Below are 15,297 nucleotides of genomic sequence, written 5' to 3'. Positions count from 1 at the left end.
ATTTTACACTCTTCTAGTACTCAAACAGAGCACAGGATGGAACCTCCCTAGCATTTTACACTCTTGCTGCACTTGAATGCTGCAGGAAAAGATTAAAATTAACCCCCAAAAGCTAAAAGAAGTAACCAAGGCAGAAGAAAAATGAGATTGGAGCTATTGATAACATGCAAGAGGAGGTCGCTGGATGGTGATGGAGGGAAGGCTGCAGCTACAACCACTGAGCACTCCTACTTTGCCCAAATCTCTTCTGACTCTGCTCTTCATTAAATAGTAGTGGTGGTGGTGGTGGTGGTGGTTGTGGCACTAAATGCTGATACTGTATACAAGCATAGAAACAGATTGAGTTCTTTTATTAAGATACACAACTTCATAAGAAAAATACTTTGCATTTTAAAATTTCCACTCCCTCCCACCCCTCCCCACACCCCCACTCCCCCTACCCCTTTTTTTTTCCCCTCCCACCCCCCCTCCCCTAAATTCTTTCTTCACAGGATCAAGAACTGTTGTCAAAACAGTGTGTTCAGACTCAGCTGCTTGGTGAGCTTGGTCACAGCCATTCCAGCTAAGAGGATTCCAAGTACTCCAGTGCAACGTCGTAGCAGAAGCGGTACTGCTCCTTTAAAGGGGGAAAGAAGAGACAGAGACAAAAAGGTAAATGAAGATCCAAAAGCATTAAGCTCATTGAGTTGTTTTGGTTGGAAATACTGAAAGGTGTGGCAGCAGGATCTGCAAACAAGAACAGGCTCTGCTAAGCTAGTGTGCAATTTGAACTTCAAGCCTGACGTGCTTGTGGTTTCTTTCAGGTGCCTGGGGGCTCTTTTATTCAGTTATTTATTTTCTCCCTCCTCTGCAAGTATTTCACAGAACCACAGAATGTTAGGGGCTGGAAGGGACCTCCAAAGCTCATCCAGTGCATCCCCCCTGCCAGAGCAGGGTCACCTAGAACACATCCAGGCAGGGTTTGAGTACCTCCGGAGAGGGAGACTCCACAACCCCCCTGGGCAGCCTGCTCCAGGCCTCTGTCACCCTTACAGGGAAAAAATGTTTCCTCCTGTTTCCATGGAACTTCCACCTCTGCCCCTTGTGCTGTCATTAGGCATCACCCAGCAGAGCCTGGCTCCAGCCTCTTGGCATTCATCCTGCACATCTTTATCAGCATTAATGAGGTCACTTCTCAGGCTCCTCCTAAAGAGCCCTCAGCTCCCTCAGGCTCTCCTCACAAGGAAGATGTTCCACTCCATCATTTTTGTGGCTCTGTGCTGGACTCTCTCAAGCAGTTCCCTGAGGTCCTTCTTGAACTGAGGGGCTCAGAACTGGACACAAAACTCCAGATGTGGCCTCACCAGGGCACTCAGCAACAGCTTTAGCTTAAAAACTCACCTTAATCAGTGAACTGGGAAGGAGCCTGCCATGAAATGCAATGACTTGCTGCTCTGAGCTGGTTTATCAAACATGAGAAGCTCTCCTATCAGTCAGAGAACTCTTGCAGTGAAAGCACCTTGACTGATACATTTCTGCTTCAGTTAGCTGCTGCTGAGCAGTCACCCAGTGCCTGCTGCTTGGACAGCATGGGAACGGCATGGGAACACCCAGCTGGGGGACACAGCTGCTCAGGGCCCATGGCCCACTTTGCACACTCATGCTGGTAGCAAGTGAGCAGATGCACATTTAAAAGAGAAAGTGAAGCGCCAAATGCCACCATACTTAGTGTTTCTCCTTAGCAAGGCTGCTGTTCAGAGCTGAGACTTGGACCCTCAACAAGTTTGCAGCTGAGATCAAGCTGCATGGTGGGACTGATAGGACTGAAAGGATGGAATGCCATCCAGAGGGACCAGGACAGAGTGGAAAGGTGAGACAAGAGAACTTCATGAGGGTCTATAAAGTGAAGTGCAAGGTCCTGCACCTGGGACAGGGCAATCCTCGATATCAGTTCATGCTGGGGGATGATGAGATTGAGAGCAGCCCTGCAGGAAGACTTGGGGGTGGTGGTGGATGAGAAGCTGGACAGCAATGGGCACTGGCAGCCCTGAAGGCCAGTGGCAGCCTGGGCTGCATCCAAAGCAGTGTGGCCAGAGATGGAGAGAGGGGATCCTGCCCCTCTGTTCTGGGGAGACCTCACCTGCAGTGCTGTGTCCAACTCTGGGGCCCTCAGCCCTGATGGAGTGGTTCTAGAGCAGGGCCACAATGATCACAAAGGCTGGGATGGGATGAGGATGGGATGAAAGAGCTGTGGCTGTTCAGCCTGGAGAAGAGAAGGCTCTGGGGACAACTTAGAGCAGCCTCTCAGTACCTGAAGGGGGCTACAGGAAGGCTCAGGAGGGACCTTATGGAAGGGCTTGTAATGATAGGATGAGGGGCAATGGTTTGAAACTGGAGCAGGAGAGATTTAAGTTGGACAGTAGGAGCAACTCCTTTACTATGACAGTGGTGAAGTACTGGAACAGGTTGTCCAGGGATGTGGTTGACAGCTCATCACTGGAGACATTCACTGTCAGGCTTGATGGGGCTCTGAGCAACCTGATCTCACTGGGGATGTCCCTGCTGACTGCAGGGGCTTTAGACAAGATGACCTCTGAGGGTCCCTTCCAACCTGATGAATTCTGTGAGAGGAAGGAGGGAGAAGGAAGGAGAGAAAGCAAGGAAATGAATTCCTTCTCTGCTGTCCTCTTGAGCACACCAAACAAATCTGCCTTTGTGATTTATTTGCTTGCAAAGGAAGCTGGCATGATCCCTGAGCAGGAAGTGGTGAGGCTATCTTCAAAGCTTTACTGCACTCCTTGTTTCTGTTATCTGATCATGTTGCTGAATGCAGGGCACATGACAGGGTTATATATTGTTCTTCCTGGTTTGTTTTCTAACTACTGACTCCACAGCTGCCACTGCTGCTCAAGAGCTGTGAATAAAAACCCTTTCTGCTGTGTGCAGAAACACCCAGCTATGGAAATTCAGCAAGTGGAGGTTAAAGCTACACTTGGAATCCAGGACTGCTTTGAAAGGAGAGATAAGCTTACAGACCACTTATCAGAAACACACACACAATCTACCTTGGCCTCCCTTGACAGTGACACAAGTCATTTTCCATGTGATCTGACCTGTTTTCTTCACAGCAGTGAACTGAAACCCAGGCAGCAGAGCTCTGTGTTGTGTCTCAGAGGTCTATGGCACAGCAAACTGCTAACTACTTATGGCAAAATAAGCAACATGCAGCCCAGTGCTGCTGCTGTCCAGGCTGTGCTGCTAGCAACCATCTCCTTGATGTCTGTGCTGGCAAGTGATGCACAATAATTAGGCAACTCATAGAGTCATAGATTAAAGATGATCCAGTTCCAACCCCCCTGCAGTCAGCAGGGACAGCTCCCACCAGCCCAGGTTGCTCAAAGTTTCATCCAACCTAGCCTTGAACACCTTCAGATACAGGGCATCCACAGCCTCCCTGGGCAACCTGTGCCAGTGTCTCACCACCCTCACTGCAAAGAATGTATTGCTTCCTAATCTCCAGTCTCAGTCTCCCCTCTCCCAGCTCAAAGCCATTGTCCCTCCTCGTCCTGTCACCACAAACCCTTGTCAAAAGCTCCTCCCCAGCTCTCTTGGAGCCCCTTCAGGTACTGGAAGGATGCTCTAAGGTCTTCCTGGAGCCTTCTCTTCTCCAGGCTAAACAGCCCCAGCTCTCCCAGCCTGTCCCCATAGGAGGGTGCTCCAGCTCCCTGATCATCTTTGTGGCCTCCTCTAAGAGCTCCATCTTGTACTGGGGGCACCAGAACTGGAAGCAGTGCTGCAGGTGTGGTCTCAGCAGAGCAGAGCAGAGGGGCAGAATCCCCTCCCTGTGCTGCTGCTCTCCCTGCTCTGGCTGCAGCTCAGCACACAGCTGCCTGCTGGGCTGCCAGGGACCAGTGCTAGCTGCTGGGGAGTTTGGCATCAACTGACACCCCCAAGACCTTCTCCTCCATACTGCTCTTGAGCTACTCCTCAGCCAGCCTGGATTTGTGCTTGGAATCAAGCACAAGCCATCAGAGAAGCTACTTGATACAAAGCAGACACTGGCACCTGGCAAGAAAAGGGCAATATGGGAAGAGGCAGCTCCAGCCATTTTGCAGGCTCAGGAGGTCAGAAGCAATTTTCACTAGTCATAAACTGGAAAAGGTTTTTAATTTCACTTGGCATCCCTGATTTTGGTGCTGCAGGCAGCCATCTGGCTGCAAAGTGAGACTGGCAGCACGAGAGGCAAATGGCAGAGCCTCCCAAACAGTGCCTAACCTGCTTTCACAGGCACCTATGGGAAGCAAAAGAAATCCACTGGGCAGAATTCTTGTTGAGGACTTGCTGCTGTGTTCAGTGTTTGTGACTGAAGGACAAGCACTCCAACTGGACACACAAACACTGACCTGAGGAGGGAGCTGGTTTGGTGAGCTCTGGCAGTGTACACACTGTTCAGTCCTGTGGTTTTGCCCACCCAGGCTCACATTGCTGACACCAGCTTGTCACTCCTATTGTTTATTAGTGAGGTTACCATTTGGATGTGAAGATCCCATGGCTCTTTCAGAATCAAAACAATGTCTTCATTTCATGGACTCAGAATGGTTGGGGTTGGAAGGGACCTCCAAAGGTCATCCAGTCCAACCCCCTCTGCAGTCAGCAGGGACATCCTCCACTGGATCAGGCTGCCCAGAGCCCTGTTGAGCCTTGAATATCTCACTTTATCACAGCAGCACCAAGGTTGGAAGAGACTTCGAGGATCATCGAGTCCAACCTGTCTCCACAGACCTCATGACTAAACCATGGCACCAAGTGCCACATCCAATCCCCTCTTGAACACCTCTAGGGATGGGGACTCCACCACCTCCCTGGGCAGCACATTCCAGTGGCCAATCTCTCTCTCTGGGAAGAACTTTCTCCTCACCTCCAGCCCTGGCACAGCTTGAGACTGTGTCCTCTTGTTCTGGTGCTGGTTGCCTGGGAGAAGAGACCAGCCCCCACCTGGCTACAACCTCCTTTCAGGGAGGTGTAAAGAGCAAGCAGGTCTCCCCTGAGCCTCCTCTCCTCCACGATGTGACATTTGCCAGTCTTACGCTCACACCACGAACCAGCCCAGCCCCGGCCCGGTCTTCGCTATGAGGGGAGTCCAAGCCCCAAACTCCATGTCCCTTTCTTCTTGTGGTCCAAACTAAGTCTTGTGAGCACAGAAGTGAGAAGGCAGCTCACTGCAGAGAGCCTCTGGCTCCACAGTTGGTTGCAGCACCCCTGGGGAGCTGGTGCTTACCGGAGTTTCTACCATGTTGGGTTTGCTGTTGCGCAAAGTCTTCACGGCGTGGAAAACGTCCACCACGTTCTGCCTTTTGACCATCTCCACCACAATGCCAATGGCACAGAACATCCCACTGCGGCCACCACCATTCCTGTGTGCAAGGAGAAGAGCTGGTTACACATCACAGCAGCTTGCAAGAGCCTCCAAAACACCCTTCTGTTCCTGCACCCTTTCTGGGATCCATGAGTCCCAACGGCCGCTTGAGCAATCTCCTGGCAGCTCCAGTGGGTTTGAATCATGGAACTCTCAGGGTTGGAAGGGACCTCAAGGAGCAGCCAGTTCCAGCCCCCCTGCCATGGCCAGGGACACCTCACACTACAGCAGGTTGCTCACAGCCACCTCCAGCCTGGCTGCAAACACCTCCAGGTAGGAGGCTTCCACCACCTCCCTGGGCAACCTGTGCCAGTCTCTCACCACCCTCATGGGGAACAACTTCTTCCTGATGTCTAATCTAACTTGGATCCATTCCCCCAATCCTACCACTACCTGACACCCTAAAAAGTTCCTCCCCAGCTTTCTTGTAGGCCCCCTTCAGATTGTGGAAAGCCACAATTAGGTCTCCTCAGAGCCTTGTCTTCTCCAGCCTGCACAACCCCAACTCCCTCAGTCTGTCCTCACAGCAGAGCAGCTCCAGCCCTCTGCTCCTCCTCGTGGCCCTTCTCTGGACACCTTCAGATCCTTCCTGTAATACAGGCTCCAGAACTGGACACAGTGCTCCAGACGTGGTCTCAGCAGAGTGAGGCAGAGGGGGAGAATCCTCTCCCTTGCCCTGCTGGCTATGCTTCTCTTGCTGCAGCCCAGGCTCTGCTTGGCTCTCTGGGCAGCAAGTGCTCACTGAAATATTTGCTGCTTTTGACCTTCCTCTCCATTACTGCTTTTGAATTTTGCCCTTACAGCCCAGCCCACCACCCAGCCATATAAAACCCAATTTAGAGAGGCCTAAGAAATAAAAAGCTGAGTTCTGTGGCAGGTACAACACTTCCCATTTAGTTCTGGAAAGAGACTCACATAAATTATCTGGTGGCATGAGGATTATCCAGGCAGAGCAATGTCAGGGCATTGCTCATTCACTATCTTGGTGTCCCCCTTGGGGATGCTCCTGAACTATTTTAACCTTAATTTCAAAGAAATTAAGGTAGGCTGTACCTCTTAAATTTAAATTAGCCAGAAGGGTTCCAGGGATGATAAGGAGGGCTGGGCAGAAAGGAGCCACAAGGTAATTGTGAACATTGAAACAGAAGCCTTTTTTTTTTCCAGAAGTAAAGAGAATTATTCAATTTCTGAGTTTCAAACTTTGTATTTCAGTAAGAGGAGAGAGAGAGAGAGAGATTGGTCACTGTCTGCTCAGGAAAAGAAAAAAAACTCAACCATAGGATAGAATAAACCAGGTTGGAAGAGACCTTCAAGATAATCAAGTCCAACCCATCATCCAACACCACCTAATCAACTCAACCATGGCACCAAGCACCCTATCAAGTCTCCTCCTAAACACCTCCAGTGATGGTGACTCCACCACCTCCCTGGGCAGCCCATTCCAACGGGCAATCACTCTCTCTGTGTAGAACTTCTTCCTAACATCCAGGCTGAACCTCCCCTGGCACAGCTTGAGACTGTGTCCTCTTCTTCTGCTGCTGGGTGCCTGGAAGAAGAGACCAACCCCCACCTGGCTACAACCTCCCTTCAGGAAGTTGTAGAGAGCAAGAAGGTCACCCCTGAGCCTCCTCTTCTCCAGGCTAAGCAACCCCAGCTCCCTCAGCCTCTCCTCACAGGGCTGTGCTCCAGACCCCTCCCCAGCTTTGTTGCCCTTCTCTGGACACCCTCCAGCAACTCAACATCTTTCCTAAACTGAGAAGCTCAGAACTGGGCACAGGACTCAAGGTGTGGCCTCAGCAGTGCTGAGCACAGGGCACAAGGACTTCCCTGCTGGCCACACTCTTCCTGATGCAGGCCAGGACGCCATTGGCCTTCTTGGCCACCTGGGCACACTGCAGGCTCATGTTCAGCCTACCATTGACCAGTACCCCCAGGTCCCTCTCTGCCTGGCTGCTCTCTAGCCACTCTGACCCCAGCCTGTTCCTTTTCCAGCCCCCTAGAGCAGTTCCCATTTAAATATCAGGCTCAGAGAAGCAGCCAGTGGTCATTTACCACCAAGTGTTAGGATCACTGTGCTGTGTTGCAGAACTTTCCTCTGATTTCACGTCTCCAGCTTTCAGTCTGGAACTCTCAAAATGAAGTAGGTCTTGGGAAACAAAAAATGCAAGACACAACATGCAAGAGACACAAAAATACCCATTTTGGCACTCAGCATAAAATATTTGCTCACTGAAGCCATCCAGAAATGGATCTGCACACATTTGGTGCCTGAAAAAGATGCTGCTGTGTACAGAAGGAGGCAACACCTCTCACATCCAAAATACTCATTCCCAAGGTACCTTCACCTGCCAGACAAGTCTGAAAGTTGCTGAGATGCCATCACACAGGGCCAGTGATGTTCTCTTTCTTTCTGGTACTCTTTGTTTGTTCAATAAGAGAGCCAAGGGGATGTGCAAGAGGATGCAGTCATAGGAACACTGCCAGCACTCAGACCAAGAACTGCTTTGGAAGCATTCACCTGAAGAGCAGCACAGTCAAAACCATGGGGCTTTCCTTCCCAGTTACTCACAGGCAGTGGATGATGGTCCTTCCCTCCCCTTCTTCACATTCCTCTTGCCATTTCTCAACCTGGAGAATTAACTTCAAGAAGGATCTCTTGGAAGCTGGAACATCTCTGTGAGAAGCCCATCCCAAATACTGGAACTGTTGCACCATCAGGTAGCCCTCCTGTGGCTGAAGGAAACCAAAGAGCTTTAGGTGAGTATGGCATCTCTACATAGAACCACAGAAACATTCAGCTTGGACAAGACCCTCGGGATCACCAAGCCCAACCATTAACCCTACTCTGCAAGGTTTACCCTTAAACCATAGCCCCAAGCACCACATCCAAACCACCTTTAAACACAGCCAGGGCTGGTGACTCAACCACCTCCTTGGGCAGCTCCTTCCAACCCCTGACCACTCTTGGTGGGGAAAAAATTTTTCCATGTCCAGTCTAAACCTACCCAGTGGCAGCTGGAGGCTGTTCCCTCTTGTTCTATCACTAACTACCTGTGAGAAGAGACCAGCACCAACCCCTCCACAACCTCCTTTCAGGTAGTTGCAGACAGCAATGAGGTCTCCCCTCAGCCTCCTCTTTTTCAAACTAAACAGCCCCAGCTCCTTCAGTTGCCCTTCATCAGATTTCTTCTCCATGGTGTGGGTTGGAAGGCACCTTAAAGATCCTCTGGTTCCAACCCCCCTGGTGTGGGCAGGGACACCTCCCACTAGACCAGGTTGCTCAAGGCCTCTTCCAATCTGGCCATGACACAATGGATGAGAAAACCCAAACTAGAAAACATGAAACCTGACTGTTTAGAATCACAGAATCAACCAGGTTGGAAAAGACCTCAGAGATCATCAAGTCCAACCTATCACCCAGCACCTCCTGACAACTAAACCATGGCTCCAAGTGCCACATCCAAGCCTTTTTTGAACACCTCCAGGGATGAGGACTCCACCACCTCCCTGGGCAGCACATTCCAGTGACCAATTACTCCTTCTGGGAAGAACTTTCTCCTCACCTCCAGCCTAAACTTCCCCTGGTGCAGCTTGAGAGCGTGTCCTCTTGTTCTGCTGCTGGGTGCCTGGGAGAAGAGACCAACCCCCACCTGGCTACAACCTCCCTTCAGGGAGTTGCAGAGAGCAAGAAGGTCTCCCCTGAGCCTCCTCTTCTCCAGGCTAAGCAACCCCAGCTCCCTCAGCCTCTCCTCACAGGGCTGTGCTCCAGACCCCTCCCCAGCTTTGTTGCCCTTCTCTGGACACCTTCCAGCAGCTCAACATCTTTCCTAAACTGAGGGGCCCAGAACTGGACACAGGACTCAAGGTGTGGCCTAAGCAGTGCTGAGCACAGGGCACAGTGACCTCCCTGCTCCTGCTGGCCACACTATTCCTGGTGCAGGCCTTCTTGGCCACCTGGGCACACTGCTGGCTCATGTTCAGCCTACTATCAACCAGTAGTTCTTCCCAGAAAGAGAGACTGGCCACTGGAATGTGCTGCCCAGGGAGGTGGTGGAGTCACCATCAGTGGAGGTGTTTAGGAAGAGACTGGATGAGGCCCTTGGTGCCATGGTTTAGCTGATCAGATGGTGCTGGGTGATAGGTTGGACTTGATGATCTCTGAGGTCTTTTCCAACCTGGTTAATTCTATTCTCGTCTTAAAAACTGAAGTTTGCAGTCTTCATGCAGACTGCTTCCCCTTTCTGCTGGCTGTTGAGTACTGGTGGTGTGTAAGCTCAGTGTTGGATGGAAGATGCAAAGCAGTAACAGCAGGTAAAACAGGGGTTGGTGGTTAATTCTACATGTAAGGGTGGCAGAGGCAGCTGTAAATTCTCCTGTGTAAAGGCAAAAATAAGTGATTCATGGAGGTGAGCTAAAGGAGGAGACACTGTGAGGGAGCAAGGGTTTGAGAAGATGCTGTGGTAGCATGAAACAGCACAGCACAGCAAAAAGCCATGGTGCTGCAAGGTGTGAAAGAGCCCACGAGAACACAGGACTTGGAGTGCTGCTGGAGTGGAGACAAAGATGATAAATGCACAACAGTGCAGAAGCCTCCAGGGGCAGAGGAGCTTTCAGAGGTTTCTCACACCCTGCTCTGCAGGATGCCACAATCCTCCCTTTTCTGTTGTGGTTCTCACATTCAGGTTGAGAAGGTGCTGGTTGCATAACCAGCTTCAGTGCTCCTGCTCTTGATTCAGCACAGGAAGCACCTCACAGAAGTCACTGAGTGAAACATCTGCCACTGTAAGTAGCTTACAGACAGAGCTGTTTCCTTCACTGCACACCAAGCAAACAGAATACCTCTTGCACATCCTCTGCTCACATGGACATCACATTGCTCACACAGGTTCACATTAGCTTATTGTGTGGACTCAGAAGCAGCTTTTCCTGCCTTGCCTGAGGAGTCCAGAGTGGCAGCGCAGGATGAGAGGGTGCAGTGAAGTAACAAGTGTGGGGAAGAGAAGTTGAAAGCATCAGAACATTGCCTTTGCACCAAAGCTGTGCTTCATGACACTGTCCTGAGGAAATGTGGTGTTCTAGCTACACATTTCAGAGATCCTTAGACACTATCTGAAGCAGCTTTTTCTCTGTTGTGGTATTTTCAGTTCAATTCTCAAGGGGATTTCCAGAGCTACAAGTCAAGCCACACACAAGCTCCTGGAAAACTTGAAATTACCTCTTCTAAACTACTCCCATGCTGATGAGGGGGAACAAAGGGGATCTGAAGATGAGGGGGGGACAAAAGGGATCTGAAGATGGGGGGGGAACAAAAGGGATATGAAGATGAGGGGAGAAAAAAGGGGATATGAAGATGAGGGGAGGGAAAAGGGATAGGAAGATGGGGGAGGGAAAAGGGATAGGAAGATGGGGGAGGGAAAAGGGATAGGAAGATGGGGGAGGGAAAAGGGATAGGAAGATGGGGGAGGGAAAAGGGATAGGAAGATGGGGGAGGGAAAAGGGATAGGAAGATGGGGGAGGGAAAAGGGATAGGAAGATGGGGGAGGGAAAAGGGATAGGAAGATGGGGGAGGGAAAAGGGATAGGAAGATGGGGGAGGGAAAAGGGATAGGAAGATGGGGGAGGGAAAAGGGATATGAAGATGGGGGAGGGAAAAGGGATATGAAGATGAGGGAAAAAGGATTTCTCCTTTATAGGAAATCATAGAGTCACAGAATGGTGGGGGTTGGAAGGGGCCTCTGGAGATCATCTAGTCCAACCCCCCTGACAACAAAAGGTTCACCTACATCAGGCTGCACAGGAACATATCCAGGTGGGTTATGAAAGACTCCAGAGAAGGAGACTCCACAACCTCTCTGAGGCCCTCAAAGTTTTTCCTTAAGTTCAAGTGAAACCTCCTGTGTTGTAGTTCTGCTCCTCAGGGAAAAGACCCCAGAGCAACAACCCTTAGAATAACAGAATTGTCATGGTTGGAAGGGACCTCAAGGATCATCCAGTCCCAACCCCCCTGCCATGGGCAGGGACACCTCACATTACAGCAGGTTGCTTAGAGCCACATCCAGCCTAGACTTAAAATCCTCCAGGCATGAGGCTTCCACCACTTCCCTGGGCAACCTGTGCCAGTCTCTCACCACCCCCATGGGGAAGAACTTCCTCCCATACTGCTGTCTCTGCTAGAGAAAACGACTTGAGATTAGCACTAGGTAGTGACGCCTGACTGATTTCTTCTGGCTGATCTCTGAAGAACTACTATTATTCAAAGCCTACTGAGCGTGATTTCTCCTGGCTGATGTCCTAGGAAGGTGAGTCAGAGCCTCCTGAGTGCAGAGAGGAGCCCCTTCCCCCGGCACCTGGCTGTGCCCACACTTACCCTGGTGAGGTTGCATATCCTGAAGATGCGGTTGATGACGTCGCAGTCCATGGAGCAGGACATGCACTCCACCTGGATGGGGCCGTAGCGCAGGATCCCCTCCTCGGGCCAGTACTGGGGGCAGCCCTGCCAGAGCAAAGCAGGCAGCACTCACCAGGCAGTCACAGAATTGCCAGGGTTGGAAGGGACCTCAAGGCTCAGCCAGTCCCGACCCCCCTGCCATGGCCAGGGACACCTCACACTGCAGCAGGTTGCTCACAGCCACCTCCAGCCTGGCTGCAAAATCCTTCCACCACCTCCCTGGGCAACCTGTGCCAGTGTCTCACCACCCTCATGGGGAACAACTTCTTTCTCATTTCCAATCTGAATCTACCCATTTCTAGTTGTGCTCCATTTCCCCCAGTTCTATCACTCCCTGACACCCTCAAAAGTCCCTCCCCAGCTTTTTGGAGCCCCCTACACATACTGGAAGGCCACAAGAAGGTCTCCTCAGAGCCTTCTCTTCTCCAGACTGAACAGCCCCAACTCCCTCAGTCTGTCCTCATAGCAGAGGAGCTCCAGCCCTCTTATCATCCTCGTGGCCCTTCTCTGGACAGCCTGTTGCCCTGCAGACAGCTCACTGAACCTTGACCAAGTGACTAGTGTTAATTATCACATCATTACAGGGTTGTTTGAGTTGGAAAAGCTCTCTAAGGTCATCCAGTCCAACTGCCAGCCCAGCACCACCATGGCTGTTAAACCACAACCCCCAGTGCCATGTCTACACGTTTCATAGAATCATAGAATGGTCCAGTCCAGAAGGGATCTCCAAAGCTCATCCAGTCCAACCTCCCTGCAGTCAGAAGGGGCATCCCCAACTAGACCAGGCTGCCCAGGGGATTTCTTTAACACTTCCAAGGATGGTGACTCCACCACCCCCCTGGGCAGCATGTCCCAGTCCCTGACCACTCATGCAGCAAAGAAAGTTCTCCCTCATCTCCAACCTAACCCTCCCCTGACACAATTTCAGGCCATTTCCTCTCCTTCTATCACCTGATACCAGAGTTAAAGGAGAGAATGGCTGTCAGGTCACTGCCCTGCTCCACGTTTTGCCCACACAGTGGATCCAAAGGGCTTGCAGCATGTGATGGTACATGGAAAACTTGAGCCCCAAACCAACCTGTGCCAAGTCGACTTCATTTAGCATCACAAGAGAAGTGCAGCCATAGTCATAGACTAATCTCCAGAAGTCTTTCACAGTGTTTGGTAACGGATGTTGTGTGACAATAAAGGCTGCTGGCTGCCTGTAGCTCTGCAAAGGCAAAGCATTGTATTAGCACCAGTGCAGGAAGGGCTAAAATCACTTCCATTCCAACACTGCAACAGAAAAAGCAGTAGAACAAAGCTGCCACATCAACTACCCTGGATTTCACCAAAGCTGCTGTCAAAAATGCATTGGGGTCTGCAGTAAGAACAAAGAGGTTGCTCTGCTTGGGTCTGCCTTCTCTTTTGTTACAGCCCAAGCCCTGCTTCAGCTCAGACATGGAGAAGCAGCTCAGCTGTGCAGGAGGCAGTTCAGAGGTGCACAAAGCAGTTCAGATGTGCACAGTCCTCAGGGCTCTGCTGAGCTGAGGCAACTCTGCTCCAGGTACTGCATCCAGGAGACCAAGCAGGAAAGCTCCCCATGTAGCAGAGAGGGGTGCAGAGGTCTCAGAGGGTCACTCCATCCACAGCAGGTTACATGTGAGCTCTGTGATAGAACATGCAGACTAAGCTAGATCCCAGGTTCTGGTTAGGTGCCACAGGGTCTCCCATAGAACTGACTCTCAGGATTACTGGGCCCCATTTCCAGCAGAAAGCAGAAGTTAAGCAGCAAAATGCTACCTCCAGATTCCATCTTCTGTATGCTGCATTACACACAGCTGCACACAGGCATTTCCAGCCTTGCCCAGGTTAGCTGGGATGCAGCTGGTAGCAGAGGGGCTAGTTCCTTGCAGCACAGGTACTACCAGCAGCAGGCAGAAGAGGAGAGAGCAGGAGGGGTTTTTGTAAGTGAATTTGCAGCTACAGAGGGAAGGGTTCTGCAGTGAAGGAATACAGACAGGAGCTCTCAAGGAAGCACCAGCAGGTTAATATGAGAAACTGTAAGATGGTGAACATTCTTGTAGGTGGGTAAGATTGTGAGTCACCAGCCAGAGCATGAAGTGCTGGGACTGCTGTGTGCCAGGCAGAGATCCCTGTGGTTAGCATCCATGCTGGTACCACACACAGCTTGGCTGGTTTTATACCACAAGAAGTAAATTAAGCTAGGAGAAAGACCTGGCAGGGTAGCTAAGCCACTTTTGGTAGGGCAGGTTGCCTGTTCAAAGGCTGATATGATGGATCTTCATGTGCAATCACACACAGAATGGTAGGGGTAGGAAGATCATTAAGTCCAACCCCACTGCCAGAGCAGGATCACCTAGAGCAGGTCACGCAGGAATGCATCCAGGCGGACTTTGAACATCTCCAGAGATGGAGATTCCACCTCCTCTTTGGGCAGCCTGCTCCAGTGCTCCACCATCCTTAAACTACAGAAGCTCCTCCTCATGTTTAGATGGAACTTACTCTGTTCAAGTCTGTGCCCTTTACCCCTTGTCCTGTCACTGGGCACCACTGAAAAAGGCCTGGCCCCATGCTCCTGCCACCCACCCTTGAAGTATTGATCAGCAATATATCAACACATCCTTGGAGAGCACACTGTGAGGCCCAGAGGGGGCCTTCCTCTTGCTGTAAATTGTGTAAGTAACAAATTAATGTCCCTAGCACCTTATCTGACTGCAGAATAAGGAGGCTCCCCAGTTTTTCATCTGTTTGGCAGCTTCTTTCTAATGCACAAAGCATGTTGGGGTAGCAGCACTTTGTGTCCTACTTCTGAGGTCTTCCCAGGGAGCACAGAGGAGCAACCAACACTGATTCTTCCTTTGTGTTTTTAAGCACTAAACCACGTCCCAGCTGATGTTTTCCTAGCCCTCTTCCCCAGCATTCCTGGTCTTTCCTGAGACAAGAGCAGAAGCTGAGTCTGAGCTGATCACACTGTCAAAAAGAACAGGCAGGAGAGCTGCTGTCACGCTGGGAAGCAGACACATTTTGGTGGGAACACAGGGACAAGCACAATGCAGAGAGAGGAAAGCTTCCATTTCTGTTTTGCTCTCCAAAGTCCCCTTTTCTTGCCCAGCAGTGGGGTTCCCCTTGCTGAATAAATCAATCTTATATATATATAAAAGAGAAAGGGCAAGAAAAAGCTTTTATTACTCAAAGGTTTAGCTCTGTACTTATAGCCTTGTTACATGTCTTCAATGAAAAACATTACCTTTATTTCTTGCTGCTGCTTTTTCCCCCCCACTTTATTACTGTCATTTCTGCCTTCCCTTACTTGCCTCTCATTGCTCCTCCATTAATACACTGCTTGCTTCCTGTCCCTGCCTGCCACACGCTGTTCCACACCCGGAGTCCTCCTGCCACCCAGCCCTTCAGCCTGCCCTTGTCCTCCTCTCTCCTCAAACCACACTGCTCTC

The 15,297-nt window shown here is 50.9% G+C and overlaps 1 protein-coding gene across 1 annotated transcript in view; it reads right to left on the bottom strand.

Annotated features, from left to right (window-relative positions):
* Positions 1-472: 472 nt before the first annotated feature.
* The window catches only part of PTPRK (protein tyrosine phosphatase receptor type K), a 536,009-nt gene continuing 521,184 nt past the window's right edge, over positions 473-15,297 (bottom strand). The window contains exons 31-35 of the mRNA XM_054174148.1: positions 12,921-13,052; positions 11,762-11,887; positions 7,965-8,128; positions 5,258-5,393; positions 473-616 (exon numbers count right to left, since the gene is read on the bottom strand). Coding sequence (XP_054030123.1) covers positions 563-616; positions 5,258-5,393; positions 7,965-8,128; positions 11,762-11,887; positions 12,921-13,052 — 612 coding nt within the window. The 3' untranslated portion in view covers positions 473-562. The remainder of the gene's footprint in view (positions 617-5,257; positions 5,394-7,964; positions 8,129-11,761; positions 11,888-12,920; positions 13,053-15,297) is intronic.

Source organism: Dryobates pubescens, chromosome 28 (genome assembly GCF_014839835.1).
Source record: "Dryobates pubescens isolate bDryPub1 chromosome 28, bDryPub1.pri, whole genome shotgun sequence".
In the NCBI taxonomy this organism is placed as follows: domain Eukaryota; kingdom Metazoa; phylum Chordata; class Aves; order Piciformes; family Picidae; genus Dryobates; species Dryobates pubescens.
This window is presented reverse-complemented; position numbering and strand designations above follow the sequence as displayed.